We start from the raw sequence: 25,944 nt of genomic DNA on the forward strand, positions 1-25,944 counted from the left end.
ACAGTGTAACTCAGCCTCCAGCTCTTGCCCCCAAGCTCAGTCCTCTCCTCAGGGCCAGTTCTTGCCACTCGGCCTACAAACAGGCTCAGATGAACCCCTCGAGGCTTCTTAAATGCCCTCTCACCAGGCCTGTGCAGCTGAGCTTCCGGAAAGGCCGTCTGCCCCAGCTCCTCCTCCCAGCAGTGTTTCCTGAGGGCCTCCAATCCCCTGTCTCAGTAGGGCTTGGACACACCTGTCCCCAATGGTTCCTCCCAACTTTTTCCTCAATCTGAGCCTCAATTTCCCCTTCTGTAAAATGGGGATGGTCATTGCCACTCCCTGGGCTCAGAGGAGCTGTGTGGGCTCTGGGGAGCAGAGGCTGGCGTGGATCAGACAGTGATGGTGGGGATCTTGGTGTAGGAAGGGGGCCATTAGGGGAATTCCAAAGGACGCCACATTCTGAAGTGTTGCCTGGCTGTTCCTCTTAAGGAGGACACAGAAGCCACGGAGCCTCCCTCAACTACCCATCTGTCACGGTCCTGAACTCACTGTGTTCCCAACAAGGAACAGGAGGACCTCAAGGGCAGGTATGTTGGCATCTTGACTAGCAGGCACCATTACCTCCGTTTTACACAAGTGGAAACTGTGATTTTGGGGTCACCACCTTGTACAAGGTCACTGGCTAGAGAGGGCAAGAGGGGAGGGCCCTGGGGAAGAGGTTTCAGAAGTCTCAATGGCACAATGTGCTGTGTGACTCCACAAACTTGCGTGGAAAGGGCTGGCTGTAAAAATCAAACCCAGAATGGACAGTGAGAAAAGCCCCAGGAGGTAGCCAGGGTCAGGTGCTCATCGGAGATGAGTCAGTGCCTTTTGTCAAGGCTGAAGTTTCCCATAACAATCTCCTATCTATCTTTTATTTTTATTGTTTTATTTATAGATAGATGCAATATTTTAATTTTGTTTATTTATTTTTATGCGGTGCTGAGAATAGAATCCAGCGCGTCGCATGTGCACTTGTGCAAGGCAAGCGCTCTGCCACGGAGCCCCAGCCCCAGCCCCAATCTCCATCTTTATGATCAGAGTGAAAATCCTGACTAGAGCAAGGTGGAGCCGGGAACAGCATGGCCACGTGCTCCCCAAGGCCTGAGCACCTGTGGCGAGAGGTGCAGCTTGAGCCCCCGCCAGGTGAGGTTTGAGAGGGAACTGTGACACCAGCCAGGTATTCAGGAACCAGAGGTGCCGCCTCTATGGCCAAATCACCAAACATGCCCGGGGTTGTGGAGGGGGGCGGTGCGGAGAAGTGAGAGCCGAGGTGGAAGAGGGGAGGGGAGACTGGCAGAGGAGGCAGGGCCAAGGCTGCGGGGAGTTGTCTTTGTCCCCCCAGGGCAGCAGAACACTCCACAGGCTGGTGGCTCCTGAACACCAGAAACCAAATTCTCAGGGTTCTGGAGGTGGGGAGCCCAGGATCAAGGTGCCAGCAGATTCGGATCTGCCGAAGGTCCATGTTCTCACATCTAGCATCTCCTCACTGCGTCCTCGTGTGGGAGAAAGGTGAGGGAGCTCTCTGGAGTCCCTTTTACATGGCACTAGTCCCATCTATGAAGGTGTCGTTTGTGACCCGATCAGCTTCCAAGGCCCCGCCTCCTGACACCAACACACTGGGGCTGGAGGCCACACAGGATAGAAGGTGTCAAGATAAAAGTGGAGGCACTGCATCAACCCTAAAAAATAAATAAATAAAACCGGGAGGTCCTGAAGGAGGGGCTGTCACACAGCATCCAAATGACGGAATCAGCCTGGCACCAAGACACCTCTGCACCGGGACCTCCCTACAGCTGCTCTTCAGGCTGGACTGGCACCACCCTGCTCACTGATCCTCTAGCCCAGGACTGCCATTTCACACATCATACGAGGGCCTCCTCCTTCCGCCTTGAAAACCTCCCCTGCCTCCTCCTCCCTTGAACAAACGTGATTTCTCTAGCCCATGGGCTCCGCTGCAGGATTTTGCCACTCCTAAGGAAGCCTCTCTCTATCCAGCCAGCCATCTAGCTATATATTTTTAACCTTGGACTGAACCCAGGGCACTTAACCACTGAGCCCTACCACCCCCAGCCCTTTTTGTATTTTATTTTGCGGAGTTGCTTGGGGCCTTGCTAAGTTGCTGAGGCTGGTTTTGAACTCATGATCCTCTTGCCTCAGCCTCCTGAGCCACTGGGTTATAGGCATGTGCCACCATGCCTGGCAACAAATCTGTATTCTATGGAGAAAGTCCATGCTTGCTATTTAGGGTGACACAGACATTCAGATGGTGGCAAGGTGGGAACAACTGTGGGGGAGGCCGTGCAGACAGAGCCAAGATTAGCTCAGATTTGTACTTTGCCAATATGTCCAGTCCACCATGCAGACTGGCAGGTGCCCTGAGAGCACTTGGGAATCACTTCCCATTGTCCCAAGCTCCATGTGCTGGCTGCAACAACGGGTTCATCCAGGAACTGGGGTTGTGGCTCAGTAGTAGCACGCTTGCCTGGCATGCGTGAGGTGCTGGGTTTGATTCTCGGCACCATCAACAACTTTAAAAAATATTTTAAAAAACCAATGGGTTCATCCCACAGCAGGATTACCTGCTATGTAAAGCATGCAATTGTTTACTTCATAATGAGGCATCTTCACAGGATGAAGTACCTGCCCCATGGAATGTTCTGGAATACCATGACAGGGAAAAGCCTTCAAGGGAAACCTCATAATTTCTTTCTTTTCTTTTATGGCCCTGAGAATTGCATGACTGCTCCACCATGGGCTACATCCCCTATCTATTTTGAGGCGGAGGTCTCACTAAGTTGCTGAGGCTGACCTTGAACTTGTGATCCTTCTGCCTCAGTCTCCCAAATTGCTGGGATTACAGGTGTTTGCCACCATAGCTGGGTTTTTTTTTGTTTTTTTTTTTTTTGCGGGGGTGGAGTGGTTTTTGTTTTTGTTTTTTTTCCCCAGTAAGATGACCTGGAGTTCAGTGCGGTGGCACACCTATAACCTCAGCAGTTTAGGAGGTGGAGGCAGGAGGACCATGAGTTCAAAGCCAGCCTCAACAAAAGTGAGATGCTAAGCAACTCAGTGAGATGCTATCTCTAAATAAAATATAAAATAAGGCTGGGGATATGGCTCAGTCCCTAGTACCCTCACCTCCAATAAAAAAGAAGACCTGGTATTGCTTGGGTCTTCATCAGAGAAGATGTGCTGGCCTTATACTATTTAGAGAAAATGTCAAATATATGCAAAGGAGAGGACAGTGTGGTAAAGCCCCAATACAAATCTCTACAGAAATCAATATCTTGACCTGCTCATCTCCCCACAATCTTAGCATTTTTAATTTTTCTAGACTCTTTCAGAAAATATCCCAGGTATATCAGTTCACATGAAAATATTTTAGCTTGATATGTGTCTCTACTGTAAGGAAGACTTTTTTTTTAAAAGCATAATCACTACCATCAGCATACCTAACAAAATTAACCATAAATCCTCAATATCTTCTAATGTACTTTTTTTTTTTTTTTTTTTTTTGGTGGTAGAAATTGAACCCAGGGTGGCCTGACCACTGAACCACATCCCCAGTACCCTCTTTAAATTTTTTTTTTTTAGTTGTTTGTGGACACAACATCTTTTTATGTATTTATTTTTCTGTGGTGCTGAGAATCGAACCCAGTGCCTCACATGTGGGAAGCAAGTGCTCTACCACTGAGCTACGGTCCCTGTCCCAGCCCCATCCCCAGCACTTTTTTTAAAATTTTGAGTCAAGGTGTCTCTGAGTTGCTGAGGCTGGCCTCGATCCTCTTGCCTCAGCTTCTTGAGTTGCTGGGATTACAGGTGTGTGCCACAGCACCTGGCCCCAATCATCTTTAAAAGAAGTCTTTTTACAGATTGGTCAAATGTGGAGCCACAGGCCACACACGGAGCTGGGTTCATATTAAGGCTGTCAGATGGCAAGACCAACTAGGCTTCAACACAACTACGATTTTAAGAATTCCTCACAGATGCTGACATTTAATCCCAACTGTGATCAAATGACAAAGCCTACCACCAGGCTAAAGGTGGACTGGCTGATCCCCATTTTCTCCACAGGAGGGAACTGAGGTCACCGGAGGGAATGGCCTATACAGGGCCCTCAGCATGGGGATCCAGCACTGGAGTAAGCCTGTCTGGTCACTGTGTAGGACTCGTCCACATGTGTACACTGAGCTTTTAACACTTTTAAACTATCAAAACACTATCAAAGTCCTAGCCTAGTCTCTGCTGTGCAACAGCTGATTCTAAATCTCCTACCTAACCTCAGGGGCCATAGCTTACCCACAACGTAAATGGTGCACCTGTCTGCCCCTTTGTGATCTGTCAGCTGCAGGATGAAGTCCAGACTCCTGCAAGAGGCATAGAGGCCTCTCATGGGCTGACCCTTGCCATCTCTCTCCCTCCTCAGCTAAATCAAGCTAGGACTCCAAGGATGGGATTCTGAGACATGACCTGGTGACTGCGGGAACGTGTTCCCATTTGGTTTCAGGGGTACTAATGGTGGAGTCCACACCCTGTGGGGCAGCCTCGAGTGCCAGTCATGTTGCTCCTTTCATTCATTCCTTTTAAGGTTCTGGGAATGGAGCCCAGGGCCTCCTACATTCCAAGCTCTCCCACTGAGCCAACCCCCAGCTCACATTACTCCTTTTAGTCTCAGAAGTCAAACTTTTGCAGATGAGGCCACTCAGTGGCCCCAGTGACTGACTTGATGTAGGGCACAGGTGGAGTGAGGTCATAGGTGGAGATGGCCAGACCCTTTGTGCTGCCCATAGGCCTTCCTTGCTGGCTCCCCTAGTGCTTGAGTGGGCTTGGCCCAGGAAAGAGGAGGGAGACCCTGTTTCTTGTCATCGACGGGGACTTCATGCCACACTCAGGCTCCAGTCTCAGGGAGGTTGTGCCCAACTGGGGCTTCCACTGCTTGCTTTGATCTGCGGCTGCCCCATGGAGGGTCAGATACTGCCCATGAGGAAATGCATGTCCACAACTGGTCTGCAGAGACATGAGGTGGAAACGGACCCTCACATGTCTCCTGAATATGAACCGTGCAACTCCTCGTACAGGAAGGCAGGCACACCCCCTTGGATATGTAAAGTTGCTTACAGTGCCCACCCCTCCCATATCCTTCCCAGAGACGCCCCATGGTCTTGGCCACCCAGCTGGTCAGGGCAGAGATGGGGCCAGCAGGCTTCACTGTGTACAACCAGCCAGCTGACTTCACAAGGTCCCTGCAGGGCTGCCAGGCAGGCCAGTAAGGGCCAAGGAAGGAAGACGGCTACAGAAGCTGGGAGGGGCCGCCACTTGTTTCTCAAACTCCTGTAGACCTGAGGGCTGTGCCCAGGCAGCCTAGAGAGACTGCGGTTTACCAAGGAGACTAAAGAGAAGCCATGCTGCCTTCATTACCATAGAACCAGGTGGAAGGAGCTTTCCTGGTCCAGAAGAATGAAAGTCACTACTGATACCAGGGCTGGGGCCTAGCACAGGATAGGTCCTGGTTTCATGAACTGAAATTGCCAGACCCTATTTGCAGTGGTGACTCCGATTTACTCTCCCACGCCTAGCTTCATTCTTTTCTGATTTTTACCGCCACCTCAGACCCCAGTTCACATCAACCACATCAGCAGTCTACCAGATGCTTCAACTGGAACATCATCGTGGCTGCCAGCCACCTGCCTCCACCCTGCTCCTGGGCCCAGAGCACCAGCCTACCCAGTCAGGAACTTGCTGGCCTTGCTAATGCCAAAAAAAAGCCACTCCATTCTTCATTCTTCAAATGGGGGCGTAAAACCACTGCCTGCCTTTTTAATATTACTGGAAGTCAACATCTGTAGCACACCTGATGGGTGCACAGTTGGATTTGGGGCTTCTCCTCTGATGTCCAAATGAGGACTTATACATACCCAGGTGGGAGGAGTGTCAGGCAGCCTGGGGCACATCCTCTCTCTCTCCACAAACACTGGGCATTCCATGCCGGGCCTGATGCCACACCCTCCTGGGACACCTCCGAGAATTCTCCCTTCTCCCTCAATGGGGAGCGACCCAGCTCTCACAGGTGGGGAGCCCAAGGCCCAGGAGGCTTCTCTTTCCTCTTCTCTTTCCTCACTGCTGCAGCTTAATGTTAAAATGAAGACAACCTCGGCCCCCTAACTACTCCAACCTGCTGTCCCCGTTCCCACTTGATGCCTGTGAAAGGTCAAGGCAAAGAAGGGCAGTAGGAAAACTAGGCTTTCTGCCCAGCAGCCCTGTCCAGACAGCCTGCCATCTGTCCACATGGGATGCCACCCAGGCCTGGCAAGAAGTAGGACCTGTTTGCAAGCAGAGGGACCTCCCTGGGCCCGCGTCCCTCCAGGTCCTCCCCAGCCTGTGAAGAGGAGGTAGAAGGTAAGCGAGCCTGGGGAAGCAGGGGAGGAGGAACACACAGAGCCCTTGAGATTTCCACCTGATCTCAGTGGCGGAAAGGAGGCCAGGCTCACCCTGCACTTTGGGCAGCAGGGCTGCCAGGCAAGCTTAGGCTACCAGAGGTGGGACACCGAGAGCAGCTCAGGCATGAGTGACCAGCACAGGTGTGAAGGGCCGGAGTCAGACTCACAGTGCAGTGCTGCTGCCAAGATCCAGGGTCTGTCACAAAAGACTTTGTCACCCAGGCAGGGTCCTGACCTTTTTGTGCAACTTCCCCATCTGTGGCCTGGGGAGAGAGCCACACACAGCACCAGAGCATCAGGCAGCCTCCAGGGGTCAGGGAGGAGTGCTGCTCCAGTTATCGTGGGTCTGCCGGGCAGTTTGTGGGAGGACATGGTGGTTATGTTTGACATCCTGACCACCAGGAACTGGATCCTGAGAAAAGCCACAGAGGGTGCCCTCAGGCCCCTGACAAGAGGCCAGCCACTCATTGCTTAGGGGCAGAGCCCAAAGATGTGTGAGAACCAGTGAGGCCCCACTGAGCGCAGGACGTCCTTGGCTTGAGTCTGGGTTTGACAGAGGGCCCAGGTCCTCACAGGACTATCCCTTCTTCAGTAAGGGAGGACACTCCTGGCTCTGGCACGAAGCTGGCCAGCACTGGGCATCTTATGCTGTCTTGCTCAGGTTCCCAGCCTGTGGCCCCAAGGAGGATGGGCCTGTCCAGGCAGATCCATAGCAGGGTTCTATAAGCCCTGGTAGTATCCCCAGACTTAGCTCTACAGCTGGTTCAATCCCCTAACCAGATGTGGGGGTCACTGTGGGGACCTTCACTTGGGGCTCTGATGAATCCACAGCAGCCTCAGGCTCACCACCACTGGTGAGTCATCTGGGCCAGTCCCTTGGACTCCCAGCCACAGCGATGGGTACCCTAGGTGTTCCGGGGAGGACCCAACACGGTGCACATGCAGGTGGGTCAGTGAGCAGGCTGGAGAATACAGGAGCTCCCAGAGTCCAGTGCTGACCTGTGTCCCCTGCCCCAGGACTCGGGCACCAGGCCTTCCCAGGCCCTGGGATAGAGGCCCAGCTGGTGGAGAGGGCCCTTCCCACGGTGCCTTCCCAGGTGGCAATGAAGGGGAAGAGCAGCCCCTACACACATTGACCCAGGATCCTGGCCTTGGTCTACTCTTGAGGACCAGCAGACAGATGGCCCTCAGCTTTGATAGTGGCGTCATCTAAGCCTTGAGACTATCTAAAAGGGGACCCTATCCCCATCTGTAACAGGGCCTAAGGGTGACAGGCCAAAGGGTGGGGCCTATTCTGTCCCCCTCCAACAAGCCTCTCCGACTCCTGGGGCACCTAGTGGTCCCTGGGTGTAATGTGAGGAGCAAGACTGCACCATTGTCTCCCCCCAGGGATGGTCTGCAGGCCCTTGGCTCAGCTCTGATGGACACTTGGTTCTGTTGTTGCCCTTGGTCCCCGCCTTCGTGGATCCCATGGGATCCAGGGACTGCAGAAGCTGGTTTGCCATCTCAAAAGGCTGATGTGACTTCCCTTCAAGGTGAGAGGGTGACACGACTGTGGTCAATACCCAGACAGCACAGTGGTCCATGGCCTCTGTGGGGCCTGGAGCCACAGGCCAGGTGAGTGCCCTCAGAGGGCGCTGCTGACCAGTGGAGGGAGGATGGGAGGTGCAACCTGAGCAGGCGTGACTTTCTCGAATCACTGGACTCATGGGGCGAACTTCCCTTTTGCACGTCCACCTTAGTTGGATTCCTGCCAAGGACAGCAAACCCAGGGAAGGCAGAGGCCGGGAAGCCTAGCAGACAGGGCTGTATCTGGTTCACCTCTGCGTCCCAGCAATCTGTGGACTGTCTGGACCCTGTGACCAACCCTGATGAGAGGTCCCATTGTGACACCCACTTACACCTGAGAGAAAAACTCACTTGAGGGTATACAGTGGTGGGGGTGAGTGGGGGTGGAGGAGGGCCCTGGGACATGACATCCTGCCAACGGACAGCAAGTACCCGACACCGGGGTTAGAGAAAGGCTCCTGGGCGGAAGCAGAGGGCCCATGCCTCCCAACACACTGTTCATAATTAATGGGATCTTGGTGAAACAAAAAGTGTGGTTTTAGAGTATCCAATGGAGTCTAGAATCACAGGGCCCAACAGCTCATGGTGCCTCTGTTTACCCACTTGTGCAGGGGCAACTCTACCTGCCTCACAGGGTTGGCCAACACCACAGAGTACACGGAAGACTCCCAGCTCAGGGGCCCCCAGCTCACATCAGCTGATGCTATGAGCACCATCTGATGTTAGGCGGTGGTGACATTACCGTCATTGCTAGCCTGGCAATGTGAAGCAACTGTCCCTGGAAATGCTGTAATCACCCACACCAGTGGCTACGGCTGCAGAGGCTCTGAGGCAATAGTGCCAGGCTGAGAGGTCACCTGACCAGCTGCCTGGAAGAGAAGCTGGGGGCTGGGCTTCCTCTCTGTTCTGGGTTTGGTGCAGGCACAGGCCTCCTGGGCACTGCCATGGCCACTCACTGCATGTGCCTTGAAACCATGACAGCAGCGTCAGCTGCAACAGCACTGGCCTGAGTTCTTTGGGTGATAGAGGAAAAGAAAGGCCTTTCCTAATTCTACAGTTCTGTGACATCAGAATTCCTGGGGACGGGAACAGGTCAGAGCCTGGGTGATAGGCCGCCTTGGCACTGGCCCCTCTCCTGCAGGCACAGGCATCTGGGAAGCACTACGTAGACACCGTGCCAGAACCCCAGCGGGTAGGGGCAACAGTGCACACAGCCACTCAGGGAACCACGGCAAGCCACCAGGAAGGCACTGCTCCACCTCGGGCACACCTCCTGTGGGCAGCCCAGCATACCTGTGAGAAGGGCGGTGCAGCCTGCTCCAGCATGGCCTTGGGGGACTCCGGGGAGGGTGTCTCTGCTCCTGGTGCCCCACAAGGCACTGCTGATGTTTGATAAGGCCACTATTAGCTGCTTCACAGGCAGACACAGAAGCTGGGACCTACATGAAAGAACCTTTGAGATGATAAATAAAGACAACGCACTCTTTTTAAAACTTTTTATTTGGTGTTAACTCCACAAGAAAACAAAACAAACAAACAAAAAAAAATCAGTTACTCTGGTGTACGTGAAATCAGAACAATACAACCACGGGAAAAAAATCTCAGCCCAGGAATGGAAACTGGTACTTCAGTGCCATGGAGATGCAACGCGCTTCATACCACAGTGCGCTTCAGCGTTTGCCAACTTTATTTATTTTTTTAATGCTTTTTGTGATCATCCATTCACAAAACTAAAAACCACACTTTCAACTCTGTTGCTGAAAGCCTCTGAGTTTTAGTCACTTAACTATTAAAACAAATAAATACAGAATTTGTTAATCCCTTGGCCCATCTATTATCCGTCCCCATTCCCTGTGGAAGGTGCTCCACCGTCCCACGCCTGAGGAGGTCGGCACTCTGCCACCTGGAGCCCTTTCCTGATGAACAGCAGCTGTCCAAAACCAACTGAGCTCAAGGTTGTGTCTGAAATCTACTTATTTGGTCTCTGCTACGTAAGCAACGATTTCTAAGATCATCGTTGCCGCAATGATTTTAGGAATTTTACAACTTCCAATCCTTTTCTGCTGTTGCTGTTGAATTATATTTCAGTGCAGATGCTAATCAATTTTTAGGAAGCTCCAGAAAAAAGAAAAATACATAAAAACTTATCTGATGTCTGTAAATAAATAATAGCAACATAAAACCTCACACATGCACACACGCACACACAAACCCACTGTAAAGTGTCAAAAGATGTGCTGTATAAAGACAAACCCCCACGACGGCGAGATGGCACCAGAGGATCACATCAGGCCTCTCATGGTGAGGACACACGGAGCCTCGGCGACTCCACAGCCTTCCACGGTGTTTCTGTTATTGGGAAAAAGGTGATAAACTCACATGCTCAAAGCAAGTCAGGTACTTCACAGGCAGCTCAGCTCCTAGCTAATCAGGTGCGTCTGCTGCCTGAAGCAAGTGGTGAAGCTGTCTCGGCCACGTCGGGCATCACCGCCATTCCCGATATCACAGATGCTAAACTGACTTCACAGATTAGGTGTTTTTAAAATGATGCACTGATTAAAAGAGAAAAGCAACCTAAAACGTCCAGGCTTTGCAGATAGTGCTCCTCCTGGCTTCAAACTGTTGTGGTGTTGGGACACCGACTCTCAGACTCACCAAGGTGCTGCAAAGCAGGTCACATGAGGGGCCACATGGGCATGTGGGAAAACTACTCTACCCACCCAACCCACCGCACACACAACTCATCCAGAACCTTCTCTCCAACACAAGATGATATAAGAAGCTACATTACATCACAGCCACAAGAGCAGCTAGCTGCAGCAGCCAAAGATTTCTTTGGGGTGATAAGGTGGCCTTTGTCTCATGTCAAATGTTTATAACTTCAAGTTTTGGGGGCTTTAATTTAATGTTGTCACCAGAAAATAAAATGTGCAACCAAGGTCCTCACTATGTGCTGTCAGACTCACCACGAAGAGCCCTGACGGCGTTCTGGTGTCCATGCACTGCAACACCAGCGCGGGGCAGGCAGGGTGGGTGTCTCACCCCACTCTGCCTCATTTACCACCCCATAGCCCAAGTCCTTAGCATCTTCAGTTAGCAAAAAAGTCACAAACCACAGTATCTTCATGATACTTTGGGGTGGGGGATCCTAAGACAGAAACGCAGTATTTGGTGGGTCTCTAAAAGCACGCCTCTGTGGTTTCTACTTTGAATGCACATGAGATCTGACTGAAGGGAGACCATGGCCATGTCACTCAGGCTTCCCTCCTGCCCTCGAAAAGGCCTGATCCACAGAGGGCAGGACGCATCTCCCAGGGACTGAGAACAAAGCCACGTCTCTGAGCAGCAGGAGTGGTGTGGACACTGCGATGCGACAGTGTACCGACATGACTGCAGTGAGGGGCGGGGCTGCAGGGATGGTGCAGGCGCAGCGGCACCTCTACGACAAGCACATGCACACCCATCTGGATTCCACAACACAAGCTAGTCTATTTCAAATAGCCAAGAATTTAACAGCTTGGAAAAAAAAATCTTCAACAGGACAGCTGTCCTCAACTCTAAAATAAGCAAGAAGAGAAAGATAATTACTGATCTGAATCAGTTAATTGAAGAAGAAACTATTTGTTGCTTTAGATTAACAGGCCTCACAGAAGGGCAATTCCCATCACATATCGTTTAAAAATAATTTTGTACTACTCTGCAGGTTAGAGGTGAGTGCGGGAAAAGAGGTCCTCTTCGCTGGGGCCCACCCACTCGCCACCACCTTCGGAGCCCGAGTCCCCCGAGCTGGAACTGGCGCTGGAACATGTCTTCCTGCGGAGGCCGTTTGGATTCGCCCCAGAACCTCTCTCTCCTGTGCATCTTGCTTCATAAACAGAAGACACCTGCGAGTCAAGAAACAATTTTCAACAGATCAAAATCAGATTTTGCCTCCAAGGGGCTCACGCCCCCTTTGTTCACACACAGAGATGAAGAAGGAGGCCCTGGCGTCCTGCTGCGCCACACAGCAGCACACGCTCCACTGCCTCAAGAGCACCTCTCCCTCAGCCCAGGAAGGACCCTGGCCCTTGCTCTGCACATCAGTCACTTGGACAAACGTGGCTCTGCAGGGTAGGATAAAAGGGTTGCTTAACTTCCACTGAGGCCTGCCAGCTGCAGGACAGCACGGCCACACCCTCCTGGGGCTGGCATTCCAGTGGAGAAGACCGACAAGCAGACCAACACACACAGTTTCAGACTGCAGATGCACAGCACGGGGGAGGGCGTGGGAGTGGCCGAAGGCACGGCTTTCGAGGAGAGGCAGAGCGCATGCTCTTGGCTGCCTCAAGGCAGTGCTTCTGAACTGGGTCCCTTCGTGAATGCTGTTTAGGCACATTCTATTGTATGAGCCTGCCCCCACCAGATGGCTAGCATTTCTGGTCTCCAGGACACTAGATGCAAGTGGCAGCCCCTTGGCAGTCACGGCAACTACCAACACTCCCTTCCCTGTCATCGCCACTAGCACCAGCCCCACCCCACTTCCAGATGGCAGCATTGCCCCTTCTTGAGAGCCCCTGAAGCAGGAGCACAGAAAGCCAAAGAGCGAGGAGAGTGTCGGGACATGAGGTCAGAGAGGGCAAAACAACAGGGCCTCACAGGCGCACAGGAAGTCTGGATTCTGTCCCAGTGCAGCGGGTAGAACGTGTGTCCTACAGTCTGACTGCTGGGCTCACAGATCAGGTCCATACTGAATCAGTGTCTCCACAACCTTAGATAACAGCATTTACTCTTTCTTCTTCTTCTTCTTCTTCTTTTTTTTGTACTAGGACTTGAACCCAAGGCTCTTAGCCACTGAGCCACACCCCTAGCCTATTTTGGTTTTTATTTTGGAAAATAAAATTCAGGGCCTTGCTGAATTGCGGAGGCTGGCTTTGAACTTGCGATCCTCCTACCTCAGCTCCCCAGCTGCTGGGATGACAGGTGTGGCCATTGCACCTGGCAGTGTGTACTCTTTAGATGCTGCAGTTTTCTACTGTGTAAGGTGGACATGCCAGCAGAGCCTAGTGCACAGGGTGCTGTGACGCCACCCTGCACTGCTGGCTGGAGAGGTCGGGAGAATTGGGAAGAGGGAGCTGGAGTGGCAGCTATTGTGGACTGGGAGCAGTGGTGTGGCCCAGTTGGGTAGAGGGGAGGTGAAGAGGCTGAAGGCACACTGCCTGGGGGTGAGAGCAGGGGCTGAGGAGTGGCTCTTGATTAGGTTTGGGGATAGAGGCTGGTGGGGCAGGTGACAGGAGCTGTTCACTGAGGCAAAATCCCTGGAGAAGCCTCATGAGGCAGCCTTGCCACGCCCAGTCTGACAGGTCCACGGTACCAACACCAAAGGGCACCTGAGAGGAGAGCCCTCACTGGACTTGAGCTGACACGCAAGATCAATACTGGGAGGCAGAGGGGATTCCCAAGGCCATTCACCTGTCTGCCTAACGGCAAGGTTTGAGACTCACTGAACCAGGCCCAGCCAGGCCTTGTTGTCCCAAGGCGCTCACTGGCCCATCAGGGAGGCAGACATCAGAAGCCACACACAGCTGGGTGCCAGGCCAGTAGGATGCTGCACAGGGTGTGGCAAAGGCCCCCAAGAGGTTGGACACGCAGAACTGGCCCCAGGACGGTCTCCCCTGGGGCACGCCTTGAAAGATGAAAGGGGTACCACTGAGGGACCAGCAGCAGGGTGACAGGGGCAGCTGTGCATTGAGAAATGCTCTGTGGCAGCCCTGGGAAGGAAAGGCTGGGAAAGCTAGGGCTCCTTAGGAAGCTTGGCCAGGGATCATCAAGGTGGGCCATGAGGCAGACCACAGGCCCAAAGAAGGGCTAGAGAGGAGGAAGTCTGCACCTGGGGTGGGGTGGCATGTCCCAGGACTCCCAGGTTTCTGACTAGAGAGACAGGGGAGGTGGTAGTCATTCTATGTTAATAACGAGGAGGACAGTCCACTTACCCTATTAAAATCTAACAGACGCTCTTCATTACTGGGTATTTCTTTAACATCTGGATACTCTTCTATACCATTCTCTCCCTTGGCATTTGTATAACATTCTTAATCATTTTGAGTGGAGAAGGGAAGAGAGGGAAAGGGGAAATTCCATTAAGACACAGTTATGAAACACACATTCTTGTTCCGTTTTCACTGAAAGCTAGGTCTCCCAACCCTCTGGAGATTTTAGGTAGTCATTAAAAGCATAGTTGGCCAGGTGTGTGCGAGAAGAAAGCCGCACCAACAGCAGCTTCTTGGACCCGCCACTCTTGAGTGAGTTCTTAAAACCAGGCCAGCGTAAGCTAGTACTCCCTACTGCTCCACCACAAGACGGTCACTCAACAGTACATCACCACACTTGCCATGTGACAGGCCCTGGGGACACAGGACAAAAGGACCAACGAGGTCTGTGCTCTCAAGAAGGAACGTGGAATGGAAGAGACAGATGATGCACCATGGATATGCTCATAAAACACAGTAACAGAGGAGCCCGGACAGAGGGAGGTGCAGTGAGGAGACACAGCGGGGCAGTGTCCTGGCCTCCTTCTGACTCAACACTGAGCTAACACGCGTTCACGCCATCTCTGGGGCGGGGAAGGAAGTCAGACCCGAGTTCCAACTGCACAAGTGGCCCACTGGATGGAAAGGAACCGAACCCAGGGAGGGCAGCCGTTCTCTGTCTGGGCTGCATGCCCAGGTCACCTGGGGGCCTCTGGTCTCTGGAGCTGCTCTCCAGCAGCACCTCATTCCCTGACTCCCTGAAGAAGGCCACTGTGGCAGAGGCACAGTGAAGGGCGGGGAAGACTCCAGCAGCGCTGGGTTTGACCTGTGAGCCCTCCACACCTGGTCCTCCACGAGTGTTAACATGAGGCGTCAAGCAGATGCTAAGACTCCCCCACCCACAGCCACGGGGACAAGGTGGGCCTCGAGGAGCACTGCACCACCTCTCCATCGGGGGTGGACCTGGGCCAAGGGGTCTGGCAGCCACAGGCACTTGAAGTTGCTAAGTCAGGTCAGGAGAGCAGCCCAGGCCCCAGGCTGGTCAGGCTGCAGCTGATTCCATGCTATGCCATCCACATGCAAGGCACGTCAGAGGGTGACACAGCGATCACACCCTCTACAGCTGCTGGCCAAGACAGGCTTTGGGATGGTTGCAGAGAAGGCCACCACCCTCTGATAAGGCTGGAGACCCTGTCTCACCCCTCCTGGCCAATTGCCACTCATCCCACACCCCTCCCCGCTGCTGCCAGGGGAGGGCTATGGAGGGGCAGGAGGCTGTTCCCTAGACTAGGATATGCTCACAGGTGGAGTGATCCTCTACCCCTTCATGCAGGGAATCGGGAAAGGGCAATGGTGAACAGCTGTCCTTGTTTTCCTACTGCTCCACCAGGTTTTGAGTGACATGCATGTGTCAGGCACTGCTCTAGGTACTGGGCACTTCACAGCTACCAGGAAGGCATTCCTTTTAGGTCCTTAGAAATACAGCAGTGGAGACACAGGAAGACCTAGGCACTGCCAAGGCTGAGCAGCTGGACACAGTGGCACTGGGCTCTGGCTCAGTCTGTGTCAGGAGCCTGGCTCTAGCCACTATCTGTGCTGCTCCCCTGCAGGGCTTGCTCTGCAAGGCTAAGGCCACACACATTGACATCAAATGGGCCTTCGAAGTACCAAGAAGCCGTTTCCCAGAGCCCTGGAGAGTCTCAAGGCTCTGTGAGTTCCCTGCCAGTCCCTGGCTGGCTTCATCCCACTGTACTCCTGAGCTGCCCTCTCTGGCAACCATACTTCTGCTTGGCCTCTCTCCCTGTAGAGCCCCAGCTCTAAGTGGTTTGCACCGTGCCCTCAAGTCCCTGCTCGGAAGGCCCTTGAATAGGAGGAGTGGGACAGTTTGCTTGTGTTCCAGAGCCTGGAACAGAGTCCAGCAGAATAAAGCTACGCATCTGCAGAGTGGAAGCACCTACCATGGCAATACAGGTGAGGGCAGAGCGCCAACGGCGTGTGCTCTCAGGCCTGATGGGTGCCAGGACAAGCAGCCCCACCTCCAGCCTGTCTCTGCACCCTACTGTAAAAGGGAACAATCCCCTTCCCAGCAACCCAGAGGGCTCCAGGCCAGCCACTGGCCCAGGGTAGCATGTGCCTGTTATGAACCACTTGCAACACTGGAACAGGAGTCCCTGGCTATTTCTGCTTGGTGGGTGAGGGGCTACCTGTTTTCTTGGCTAACCCTCTCCTGAGGCTACTTGTCCCCATCCTGTAAGTCGAAAGAGGGGTGCTTCATAATGTCACTGCAGGGCAAATGCATGGGATTTAGCTCTACCACTATCTGTCCTCTGAGTGTTCCTCTAGTGCCACCCCACCTCACACGCAAAAGCACCATGGACGCTCATCTGCTAGCAGCTACTGAAAGACTGTGCAGGTGACCAGGGACCTACAGTTAGGAGCTAGAGCTGGACTTCCACTAATGGAGACAGAAAACTGAACTCAAGTAAGGGAAGCATGAGCTGAGTATGTTGGAAAATTGCTATGAGGAAGGGTCTCCCACCACGAGACAGCAAGCACCCGTCTCTCGGGGCCCTTCCTTCTGTGCACAGCTCTGGCACTTCCCACCTGCTTCCCCGCACCTGCACCTGTCTTGTCCTGACCCAAATGCAGGCTGTATGTTCAGGAAGACAAGGTCTGTGCTGCCCCAACCCTGGAGTCCAGCTCAGTGCCAAGCACAGACTGCTGTGGTGGAGGACAAAACTTCTGGACCACAGGATATACAACCTGGCCTCCAGTCACGCTTAACAGTTGACTTGCAAGATCTAGGCAAATTGCCCACCTTGATACATAGCTTCCTCTTCTGGGAACTAGGCCCAAGACCCTGCCAGGCTGCCGCAGAGCAGCTTGCCAACCCTGGGGCTGCCAAGCCACTAGCTAACACAGGAGAGGAGCAGCCACCACCTTGGACGGGGCTCCCAGACAATCAGAAGCCACATGAAGACACGGCCCTCTGCCCTTCTCGGGACCCCTGGGGAGAAGGAAAGGACTTGGGAAGCTGCCACACCTGCAGACCATGAGAAGCAGACAACCCCCAAGAAGAGTCTTGGTGCTAACCCTGCCTTTGTCCCATCAGCTCTGCCCAGGCATGGGAAGGAAGGCTGAGCGTGGGCAAGTGTGACAGAAGCAAACCCCTGAACACATACGAAAGCACCGTGGCCCTGCAGGGCTCTGACTGGAGAGACTGGTAAGGAACCAGCATGTGGAAGCCAGGAGGCCAGGAGCCAGGCAGGCTGAGCAGCCTGACCTCACCCTCACAGATGTTTCTTTAGCTCTTGCTTCTCCCCAGACTCTAGGTAGAAATGTCTTACAGCTCTGCACAGGTCCACCTGGGAGGCTTGGATGGTGCTCTCAGAACATGCCCCAAACTCGTGACCTTTCTCCCAAATCAGCAGCTGCCACCCCCTGGCCACCATCTCCCCGCCTTTATCTGGTGCTCACTCCTCACAGGAAGTTGCTTGACAAACACATCTCTACACGTCTTGATCATGTTCCCTTTATCCCTGCCACTGCCACCACCTCAGTTCACACCTTCGTCTCACCACTCCAACTTCTGCCACAGCCCAGGCACCATGGCAGATGCCCTGCAGGTCCAGTTCCATCTCCACTGCTGCTGCAAGTGTCCTAAACACACACCTGACCTTGATGCTTTCCAAACTGAAGTCCCTCATCAGGTCCTCCCTACACCCTCAACTCCCAACAGGACCTTCCCCGTCTACCACAGCCCAGCTGAACACAATGGCTCCCTGCTCCTTCTGCCTGTCCCAGTTCCCTCACCCTCTTCTTCCCAGGCACTGCCTCGTTACCTCTTCCTCCCCAAGTCCATATAGCTTGTATGCATCTCATCAATGGTTGGACTTTTCATGAATTTCCTGTCCTTTCCCTCCATCAGCCCATGGCTGAGTTTCAGAGTGAGGTCTGGCTCTTACTCATCGCTGTATCCCCAGAGCGTGGCAAAGCACTAGCCACAGAAAACCCTCTAAGAGTCTCCTGGACTGATAGTCACAGCCAGAAAACTTACTGCTCTTAATGAATTCAAAGTCTGAATGCATAATGAATAACACAGGCCTCCTTACCTTCACACTCTGATGCAGGGAAGAGAGGAGAGTACAAGGCTTTTTCCCACCAGGTCTGCTTTTCTTGACTTCTATTCATTTCTTGTACATTAGTGTTCAATACAGGAAACTGTTCAGATTAAACCAAATATAGAAAACGTTGATAAATTTCAGGATAGAGGTAAAAATATAAGTTTTATTTATTAATTATGGACTAAAACCCAGGGCTTTTTTTGTGTGTATGTGGTATTGGAGATTCAACCCAAGGCCTTGTGCCTGCCAAGCAAGCACTCCCCCACTGAGCTACATCCCGGCCCCAAATCCAGGATTTCTAAATTGGTGGGTTTTTTACTATTCTGGATATGGTAAAGAAAAAAGGCCAACATGTTTGTAGAAAATAAAGAAAGTCTTCCACTGAGTGATAGAGCTAACCCTTATCTGTAAGTTTTGAATTAATATTGTTTCATCTCTTGTACAAAACTGTTTTTTTCCTACAAAAAAAAAGAAAGTCTTCTTTAAAACGCACTCACACTGTAAATGGAATGACCATCTTGCAAGCCCAGAGAACTCTTAACAAGGCAACTACAACAGAACAGGAAATACTCCTAAACTAAGGCAAATTTCTTGACTTCAGCAGTGCACAAAGATAACATGCACCCTGAGCCTGAGGTGTTCTAAAGAATGGGGGCCTCTTCTTCACACATCAGGCAGGAAGTAACAAAAGAAGAGATGGGATGCAAGGTAGGTTCTTACAGGCAGTTACTAGCCTAAATATTTTTCTTTAGAAAAAACTATTTGCTCAGGTGAGAACTCCAAAGGAAGCTGGGACAAAAAGAAGACAAATCACAAACTCATATTCAAAACCCACAGCGTTGCCTGAAAAGCCATGAGGGCATGACTCCTGAGGAGCAGGGGAACTCACACCCTGAGCCCCGGTGGCCAAGGCAGGGTGGAAGCACCCAGCCTCACAGGAGGGACCCAAGTCAGAGTCCAGTCTCCAACTCTCAAAGCCCAGCAGGACCCTGTCACCAACCTGGGCAATGAGGCAGCATGGCTGGTGGTCAACAGCGGCTCTCCTCAGTGACCCAGGAGAGTCCTTGAAAGTACTCATTAGGAGATGCCTAGTCAGCCTCGGTCAGCACCTGCACCCTGGTAGTGTCCTTCCACTTGCCTGCCCAGCTCTCCCAGATGAAGCCTGGCCTCTGCATCTTTGTATTGCCTGGGGCCCCTACACTGTGCTCTCAACAGAAGTCTGCTCTCGGAGCAGCCCTGGACTCTGCGTGACTCTTTGCTGTTTTAAGATGTGCCATTGTGGATTTGAGTTTAACATTATGTGTTCTGGACTGTTTTAGTAACTAATAAAAATTCTCCAATAGGATTCTGTTATGCTTATAATTGTAAATTATTTTATGGGTCTAAAATTGCTTGATTCAATAACATGTCTTTTACAACATAAGAAACACTAAACTTTTTGTTCTCATTTTATGCATCTTTTCAGATATATTCCTCAATTAGGAACTGAAGGAAACTGTACTGTCTTCCCAGGTCAGTCAACCTGCACTGTTTTCTCCGAAGCTTATCCTAACAATAAAAACTAGTCTTGCTGTTAGATAATAGATGCCCAGGCCAAAGGAAAAAAGTTCTACCTCATGCAAATGAGGTGAGAAACGCGCAGGTCAGCAGTGAATTCGAGGCATGTAAAGCACCTGGCACACCATTCCCAGCACCCTGAAGCCCTCGGTAAGGCCTCGCCTGTCCTGTGATATTAATTAAGGCCATTCAGGGCAGCAAGGAAGGCTCCCCTGGCCAGAATCCTCTTATCATCCCAAGGCACTACACAAGAGAGCTGGATCTGGTGGTGGCAGGCTCCAGTGTGAGTTCCTATCAATTTTTTCTAGTGTGAGTTCAGTAAGACTGCTTATCTTTTAATCCTTTATTGAGACAGGAAGCAAGGAAAGGATGAGAGAGGGAGAGAGTTCATTGTGGAGGATGGGGCATGGCAGGAAAGCAGGCCGGAGGGTCAGGACACCACGGGGCTTGGAGCCCACGCCAAGCCGAGGCCAGCTGCCAATGGAATCGAACTGGAAGCTTTTTAAGGGCAGGCCCACGTCTTACTCATCATCTTTGCATCTCCAAGCACAAAGTAGATTCTCAGCATCTACAGAGCTGAACACATCAATTCCTGGGCCTAGACTCATATTACTGAGCACACCAATTCCTTTCTCTCCTGTTGAAACCACTGGTAAGAGCCTATCAGTTTCTACTACAATTTTAGGAGTCTTTCTGCATCTTCAATTTGAGTGTCAATTCCTGCGGTAGGCATTTAACAGGGCCAAGTGACTCTTGACTGAAATCTCTGAAACCATAAGCCAAACAAATCTTTTTTTTTTTTTCTTTTTGGTGGTACTGGGGATTGAATCCACAGGCACTCTGCTACAATTACAAGTGTATGCCACAATACCCAACCCTAACCAAATCTAAGTTGATTTTTTTCCATAAGCAATGAAAAGCAAACAGAAAACTGATACTGAGAAGTAGGCTCATTTCTGTAACTATACTTGGTGATGTGATTCAGAAGCCTTAAGAACTGGTTGGCGGAAGAAGCTTGGAAAAATTTGGAGGAAAGACTAGAATGCTATAAGCAGAGTTAATGGGTGATTCTGGTGGGAGATCAGAAGACCAGAACGCTGATAGGACTATGGAGAGTAAAGGCTGTGCTAACAAGGCTGCAGACAGAAACGAGGACTCTATTGGGAACTGGACTTGTGGCCAACCTCAATATATTCTGGAAAAGAACTTTTCTACATTATGTCCATGCCCAGAGACTTTGTGCAAAGCTAAATTTAAAGGGGATGGACTAATTAATTTGGTAGAGGAAATTTCAAGGCAGCACAGCATTCAGGTAGTGGCATAGATATTGCTGGCTTTTAGCCAGGTTTACTGTGAAAATGGGGTGCAGAAAGCAGAGTGGAAATCATAACCCACTTGAATCTAATGTATGAAATATGATATGTCAAGAGCTTTGTAATGTTTTGAACAACCAATAAAAAAAAAAAGAAAAAAAGAAAAAAAAAAAAGAAAACCAAAAAAAGCAGAGTGGAAAGATATGAAAAACTTGACCAGAAAAGGAGTGAAGTCCCAGCCAAGAAGAGTACAGTTGCTAGAGATCAGCACCATTAAAAACGAGCCAGCAGGGCTGAGGATGCGGTCAGTGATGTGTCTGCCTTGCATGCAGGAGTCCTGGATTGGCTCCCCAGCACTGTGGGACCGGGGTGACCAGGGCAATGGGAACAATGCCTTGAGGGGAACTTAGGAATCAGCAGGAACTTCAGACTCTAAGTTGCTGTTTGAGACCAGCGGCCCACTGTTGAATCCCCACCCCACCCCACCCCTGATGGAGTCCCACTGTTCAGCATCAAGGCATTCAGAATGCAGCTCGCTGGCTCAAGTTCAAACTGGCAACAGGCACTGGCATCATCTATGTGACACCATTTTGTAGACATGCAGAATGTAAGAGTTACAGGGTCATGGAGGTTGCCACTTAGATTTCAAAACAAAGCCTGGGAGGTCAAGCAACGTCTGGCAGGTCAGGAGTCCCTACAAGCATCTCTGACAGGGTGAAGTGTGAAGCTTTAAGAGTCAAACTGAAGCTCCAATAGAGACCCCAGTTATGTTAGAGATGCCAGGAAGTTAGACCAGCTGCCAAAGAAAGCTGCAGGTGGTGGGCAGAACCAGCCCTAGAGAGCGTCTATGTGGGCTGCAGCCAGCAAGGCTGTGGGGTGGGGCTGCCCAAGCGCCGAGGAGCTCACCTCACACCACCTTGCGCCCTGGATGCCAAACAAGGAGTTACATGATTTAATGTTTACCCTGCTGAGTTCCAGTCTTTCGTTGGTCCAATTCCTCCTTGCTATCTTCCTGTTCCCCCCTTTTGGAATGGGAGTTTACCCTGTGCCACTGTATCCTGAAAGTACATAACTTGTTTCCTAATTTTTAATAGGGGCTCACAGCTAAGAGTTTGCCTTGACATTTAAAGGAGACTCTGGACCTGGATTTTTGAACAATGATGGACAGTTAGACTGCAGGGGTTCTTGAAGATGGAAGATGCATTTTGCATCATGGCAGAATGTTGTGGTTTGGATCTTAACGACCCCCAAAACCCACGTGTTAAAGGATTAGTCACCAGCCGGTGGCACTATTACAAGAAGCTAGGTCATTAGGGATGTGCCCTTGGAGGAAATACTGGCATCTCAGCCCTTTCTCTCCCTCTTTGCTTCCAAATCACCATTAGTTGAGCAGCTTTGCCCCCGCCACAATGCTCTCCCTTGCTCGCGGCCCGAAAATAATGGAACCAACTGACCATGGACTAAAACTCTGAAACTGTGAGCCAAAATAAGCCCTTCTTCCTTGAAGCTATTTTTCTCAGGTATTTTATCACAGCAACAGAAAGACGACTAACATAACCAACGTGCATCACTGAGACAGCCTTCCCCTCAGCTGCTGCCAACTTTTAGGTTGTGAGGCAGAGACCACACTTTGCTCATCTAACGTCTAAAGAGCTCACACTTTGGGCTGGGGATGTGGCTCAGTTGGTAGCTTACTCGCCTAGAGTGTGTGAGGCACTGGGTTCGGTTCTCAGCACCACGTAAATGTGAAATAAAGATACTGTGTCCGCCTAAAAACTAAAGAAATAAATATTAAAAAAAAAAAAAAAAAAAAAAAAAAAGAGCTCACACTTTACTCAACTTCTGGTTTGGTTGTGACTAAAAGGAATGCAGAAAGGACAGAGGGAACAGGAAGCAAAGCAAAACAGAACAGGCCTGCCCCAAGGAGACACACACACCTGCCTGCCTCTGGGTGTCTTCTGGGCTCCCTCCCTCCAGGTCCTTCCTCCAATGGCAGCTCTGCAAGGAAGCCTGCCACATCACTCAACTAACCTGGGAAGCTCCTCCCAGCAGTCCCAACCCACCACATGCCTCTTCCAACTCTTCTCCTTCTTTCAGATACCTTTTATATTCTAACACAGCACACAATATGTTTGCTGTTAGCTCCCCAAGATTGCAGGTAGCTCCCCAAATGCAGGGCTCTACTTATTCCCACTCATGGGCATTTAACACATCTGATGGAAGAAACGGAACGGGGGTGGGTGCACGTGAGAGCAAAAAGACATAAACTTAACCCCAAAAGCCTGACCATAAATGCTTCCAGTCGCAGACATCCTCCTCAGTTCTGTTCTTCAGCGCCGGAAATAGAACCCAGGAGTACTATACTACCATTGAGATCTTTTTTTGTTTTTTGAGAAAAAGTCTTGCTGTGATGCTGAAGCTGGCCTTGAACTTGCCATCCTCCTGCCTCAGTCTCCCAAGTATCTAGAATGATAGGCGCCAGGCCTCAGGAATTTTTTAGAAGGTGGAAAATGGAAATCAGGTAAATGAACAGGCTTCACAGCTTTAAATTCTCACTGGACATACGAGTTTTGAGAGAGCAAGCTGCCAGGGTTTGGTTTACTCAGGGGCCCCTGTGCCTCTGTCATTCAGCTTGCAAAAGCAAAAGGAAGCCTTCCAAAGGCAGAGACCTGAGTCCTGCTTTGAGACTCTCTTTGCTCAGAGTGGCGGGAAGAGCTCTGGCTCTGTCCCTTCTGTGGGATCTGGGCAGGCCTCCCACCCCTCTGGGCCTGCATGTCCTCAGTAGTCGGGTGGGAAGAATCTGTCTGGCCCCAGCAAAGGTGAGCTGGGTGCCCTGCCACCCAGATCACCCCCATTCCCTCTCTGGCCTCCAAAACTGGTGACCTTCACAGAGCATTGTTTGCCTGTGGCAAAAAGACCTCCTCCCCTGAACTGGACTGGAAAGTCCCCAAAAGAGAGGAGGAAGACTTCTGCTGCTTTTCTGGGCTTCAAAGTGCTTGGCACCAAGTGGCCAATCAAATGAATGCAAAGGACACTTGTGCCACAGATTTATGCACCAACAGATACGTGCAGCACAGTGCTTCCCCTGCTACTCCTGACTTTCCACGTATACCTGGACCATGAGCCAAGCTCATCGCCCCGTGTGCCTGTGGTGCAGGCCCCCTGCCTTGCCATGCCCTCTGTTCACAAGGTCTGCCTCCTCCTTCTGACCCTGATACCCAGGTGTGCGTAAATAGCCTTCCTCATCTCTCAAAGCCTGGGAGGATTCTCCAGAGGTTCCAACAGCCTCCTGGGCTCACCTTCACTGCTCCACCTACCACATTACCAGAAAATTTGCTGGCCCTAATGCCCTGAAAGATAAGGAACTGGCCAGTTAAATTGTGGTGCACCCATACAAGGGAATAGTATGGAGGCAATAAAAGAAGAAGGGTGACTATAGTGTGATGCCAGTTTAGTTAAAATGAGAAAAATAGGAGGAGATAGGTGAACAGGTACTTGCTTATCCATGCAGAAAATACCCCAGAGGAGCCCAGTGGAGCTCACACTAGAGGTGGCTCCTGGGGAGGCTTGCACTGGTGCCAACACCCACTGGCAACTTCTGCAGCTTAACCAGACATAAACCAGAATAAACTGCTTACAAATAGGTTTCCTTTCCTTGTCTGAACTCCTCATGGGCAAGAACAGTCTTGTTTAGGCTCACTATACTGACAGGCAGGTATGAGACAGGTATCTAATAAATGTCTATTGAGTTGAATTAAAGCATGTTCAAAAAACATCTTATGCTCCCAGACACCAATGCTATTAGAAACCCTGCGTTTTCATCCTGTTGCTCTGAAACAGACGGACCACTAGCGAGCTTTAAGTGGTGCTCCTGAGACTGACCAGGCAGTGAGACAAGGCAGAAGGGCACAGGTCCCAGTCCTGCCTGGTCCTAAACCATCCTGCAGGCAACTCTCTCCAGCTCTCGTCCCCAGCTCCAAGCACTGACAAGACCTCTCAGACACCCACACGTCCTCCAGAGCTAAAAGCTTTCAGGAAAACCCAGAATTCTGGTAGCAGGTAAACGTGTCAACATACTAGAAAGCGAAGGAGTGTGGTAGTGGTGTGATGCGGAATCGTGCTTCCTTCCTCCTTTTCTTTCTTCCCAATCTGGAACCAGGTGAAATACAAAGTACATAAAGGAATATTTAAGGAGGAAAATGGGGCAATAAACAACAAATAAGGCTAACAACATTACTGATTTTTCCTCAGTTCAGACTTCAGTGTTGAATGGGATGAAACTCATCCCTTGGGGATCTCTAGAACAGTGATTCGAGTCACCTGGGACTTCCTGCAATCATAGGCAAGCAACTGCACACCTAGGCACTGACTCAAAGAATAAGCAAGGCACAGTCCACAGCCACAGGAGCTGACAGTCGGGTGAGAGAGAAGGTGCATAACTCACTCGTGAGACATGGAATGCAATTAAAGAGCCACAACGTGCAGGAACATCAAGAAAATGGAGAAATTAATTCTGATGCAGGGTGGGGTGGGTAGGAGAGAAGAGGAATTGAGGGCAGTGTCAGGGAAAGGTGGTATGTGAAGAGGGCCTCATGGTGTGGGTGGAAACTCGCATGCAGGACAGACGGGGGGGGGGGGGGGAGGGGGGCACCAGCTGCTCCACCTCAGATGGCACACTGCTAAAACTCCAACCCTGCCCGTCAAGTTGGCCGCTCCCAGAGAAGGGCCAGGCGCTGCTATGTCCAATCGCAGCCAGAGGAGGCAGGCTGCTATGCTATTTTGGGAAAAAGGTTACTGCTCTAAGTGTTAGTTCTGGTGCAATCAACTTAACCTCAAGCCACTTTTAGGAATGTGGCTGAGGACTCAATGATTCCTATTAACAAAACTGTCATTGGGAACCTCCCTTGACAGACTCAACAGA

General features: G+C 51.2%; 1 protein-coding gene and 1 non-coding gene across 5 annotated transcripts in view; both read right to left on the reverse strand.

Moving 5' to 3' along the window:
* Nucleotides 1-5,622: 5,622 nt before the first annotated feature.
* Nucleotides 5,623-5,692, reverse strand: LOC143406586 (small nucleolar RNA SNORD104). Its single transcript, XR_013092232.1, has one exon. It is a non-coding gene; the product is annotated as a small nucleolar RNA SNORD104 (small nucleolar RNA).
* A 3,814-nt stretch (nt 5,693-9,506) lies between these two features.
* Kiaa0232 (KIAA0232 ortholog) overlaps nt 9,507-25,944 on the reverse strand; it is an 82,130-nt gene continuing 65,692 nt past the window's right edge. For 2 of the 4 annotated variants that reach the window (XM_076865253.2, XM_076865252.2), the window contains exons 7-10: nt 25,101-25,172; nt 18,142-18,250; nt 13,994-14,091; nt 9,507-11,908 (exon numbers count right to left, since the gene is read on the reverse strand). In XM_076865253.2, coding sequence (XP_076721368.1) covers nt 11,729-11,908; nt 13,994-14,091; nt 18,142-18,250; nt 25,101-25,172 — 459 coding nt within the window. In that variant the 3' untranslated portion in view covers nt 9,507-11,728. The remainder of the gene's footprint in view (nt 11,909-13,993; nt 14,092-18,141; nt 18,251-25,100; nt 25,173-25,944) is intronic. The other 2 variants (XM_076865254.2, XM_076865255.2) reach the window with 2 other exon arrangements.

The sequence above is a fragment of the Callospermophilus lateralis genome, chromosome 8 (assembly GCF_048772815.1).
Source record: "Callospermophilus lateralis isolate mCalLat2 chromosome 8, mCalLat2.hap1, whole genome shotgun sequence".
Taxonomy (NCBI): domain Eukaryota; kingdom Metazoa; phylum Chordata; class Mammalia; order Rodentia; family Sciuridae; genus Callospermophilus; species Callospermophilus lateralis.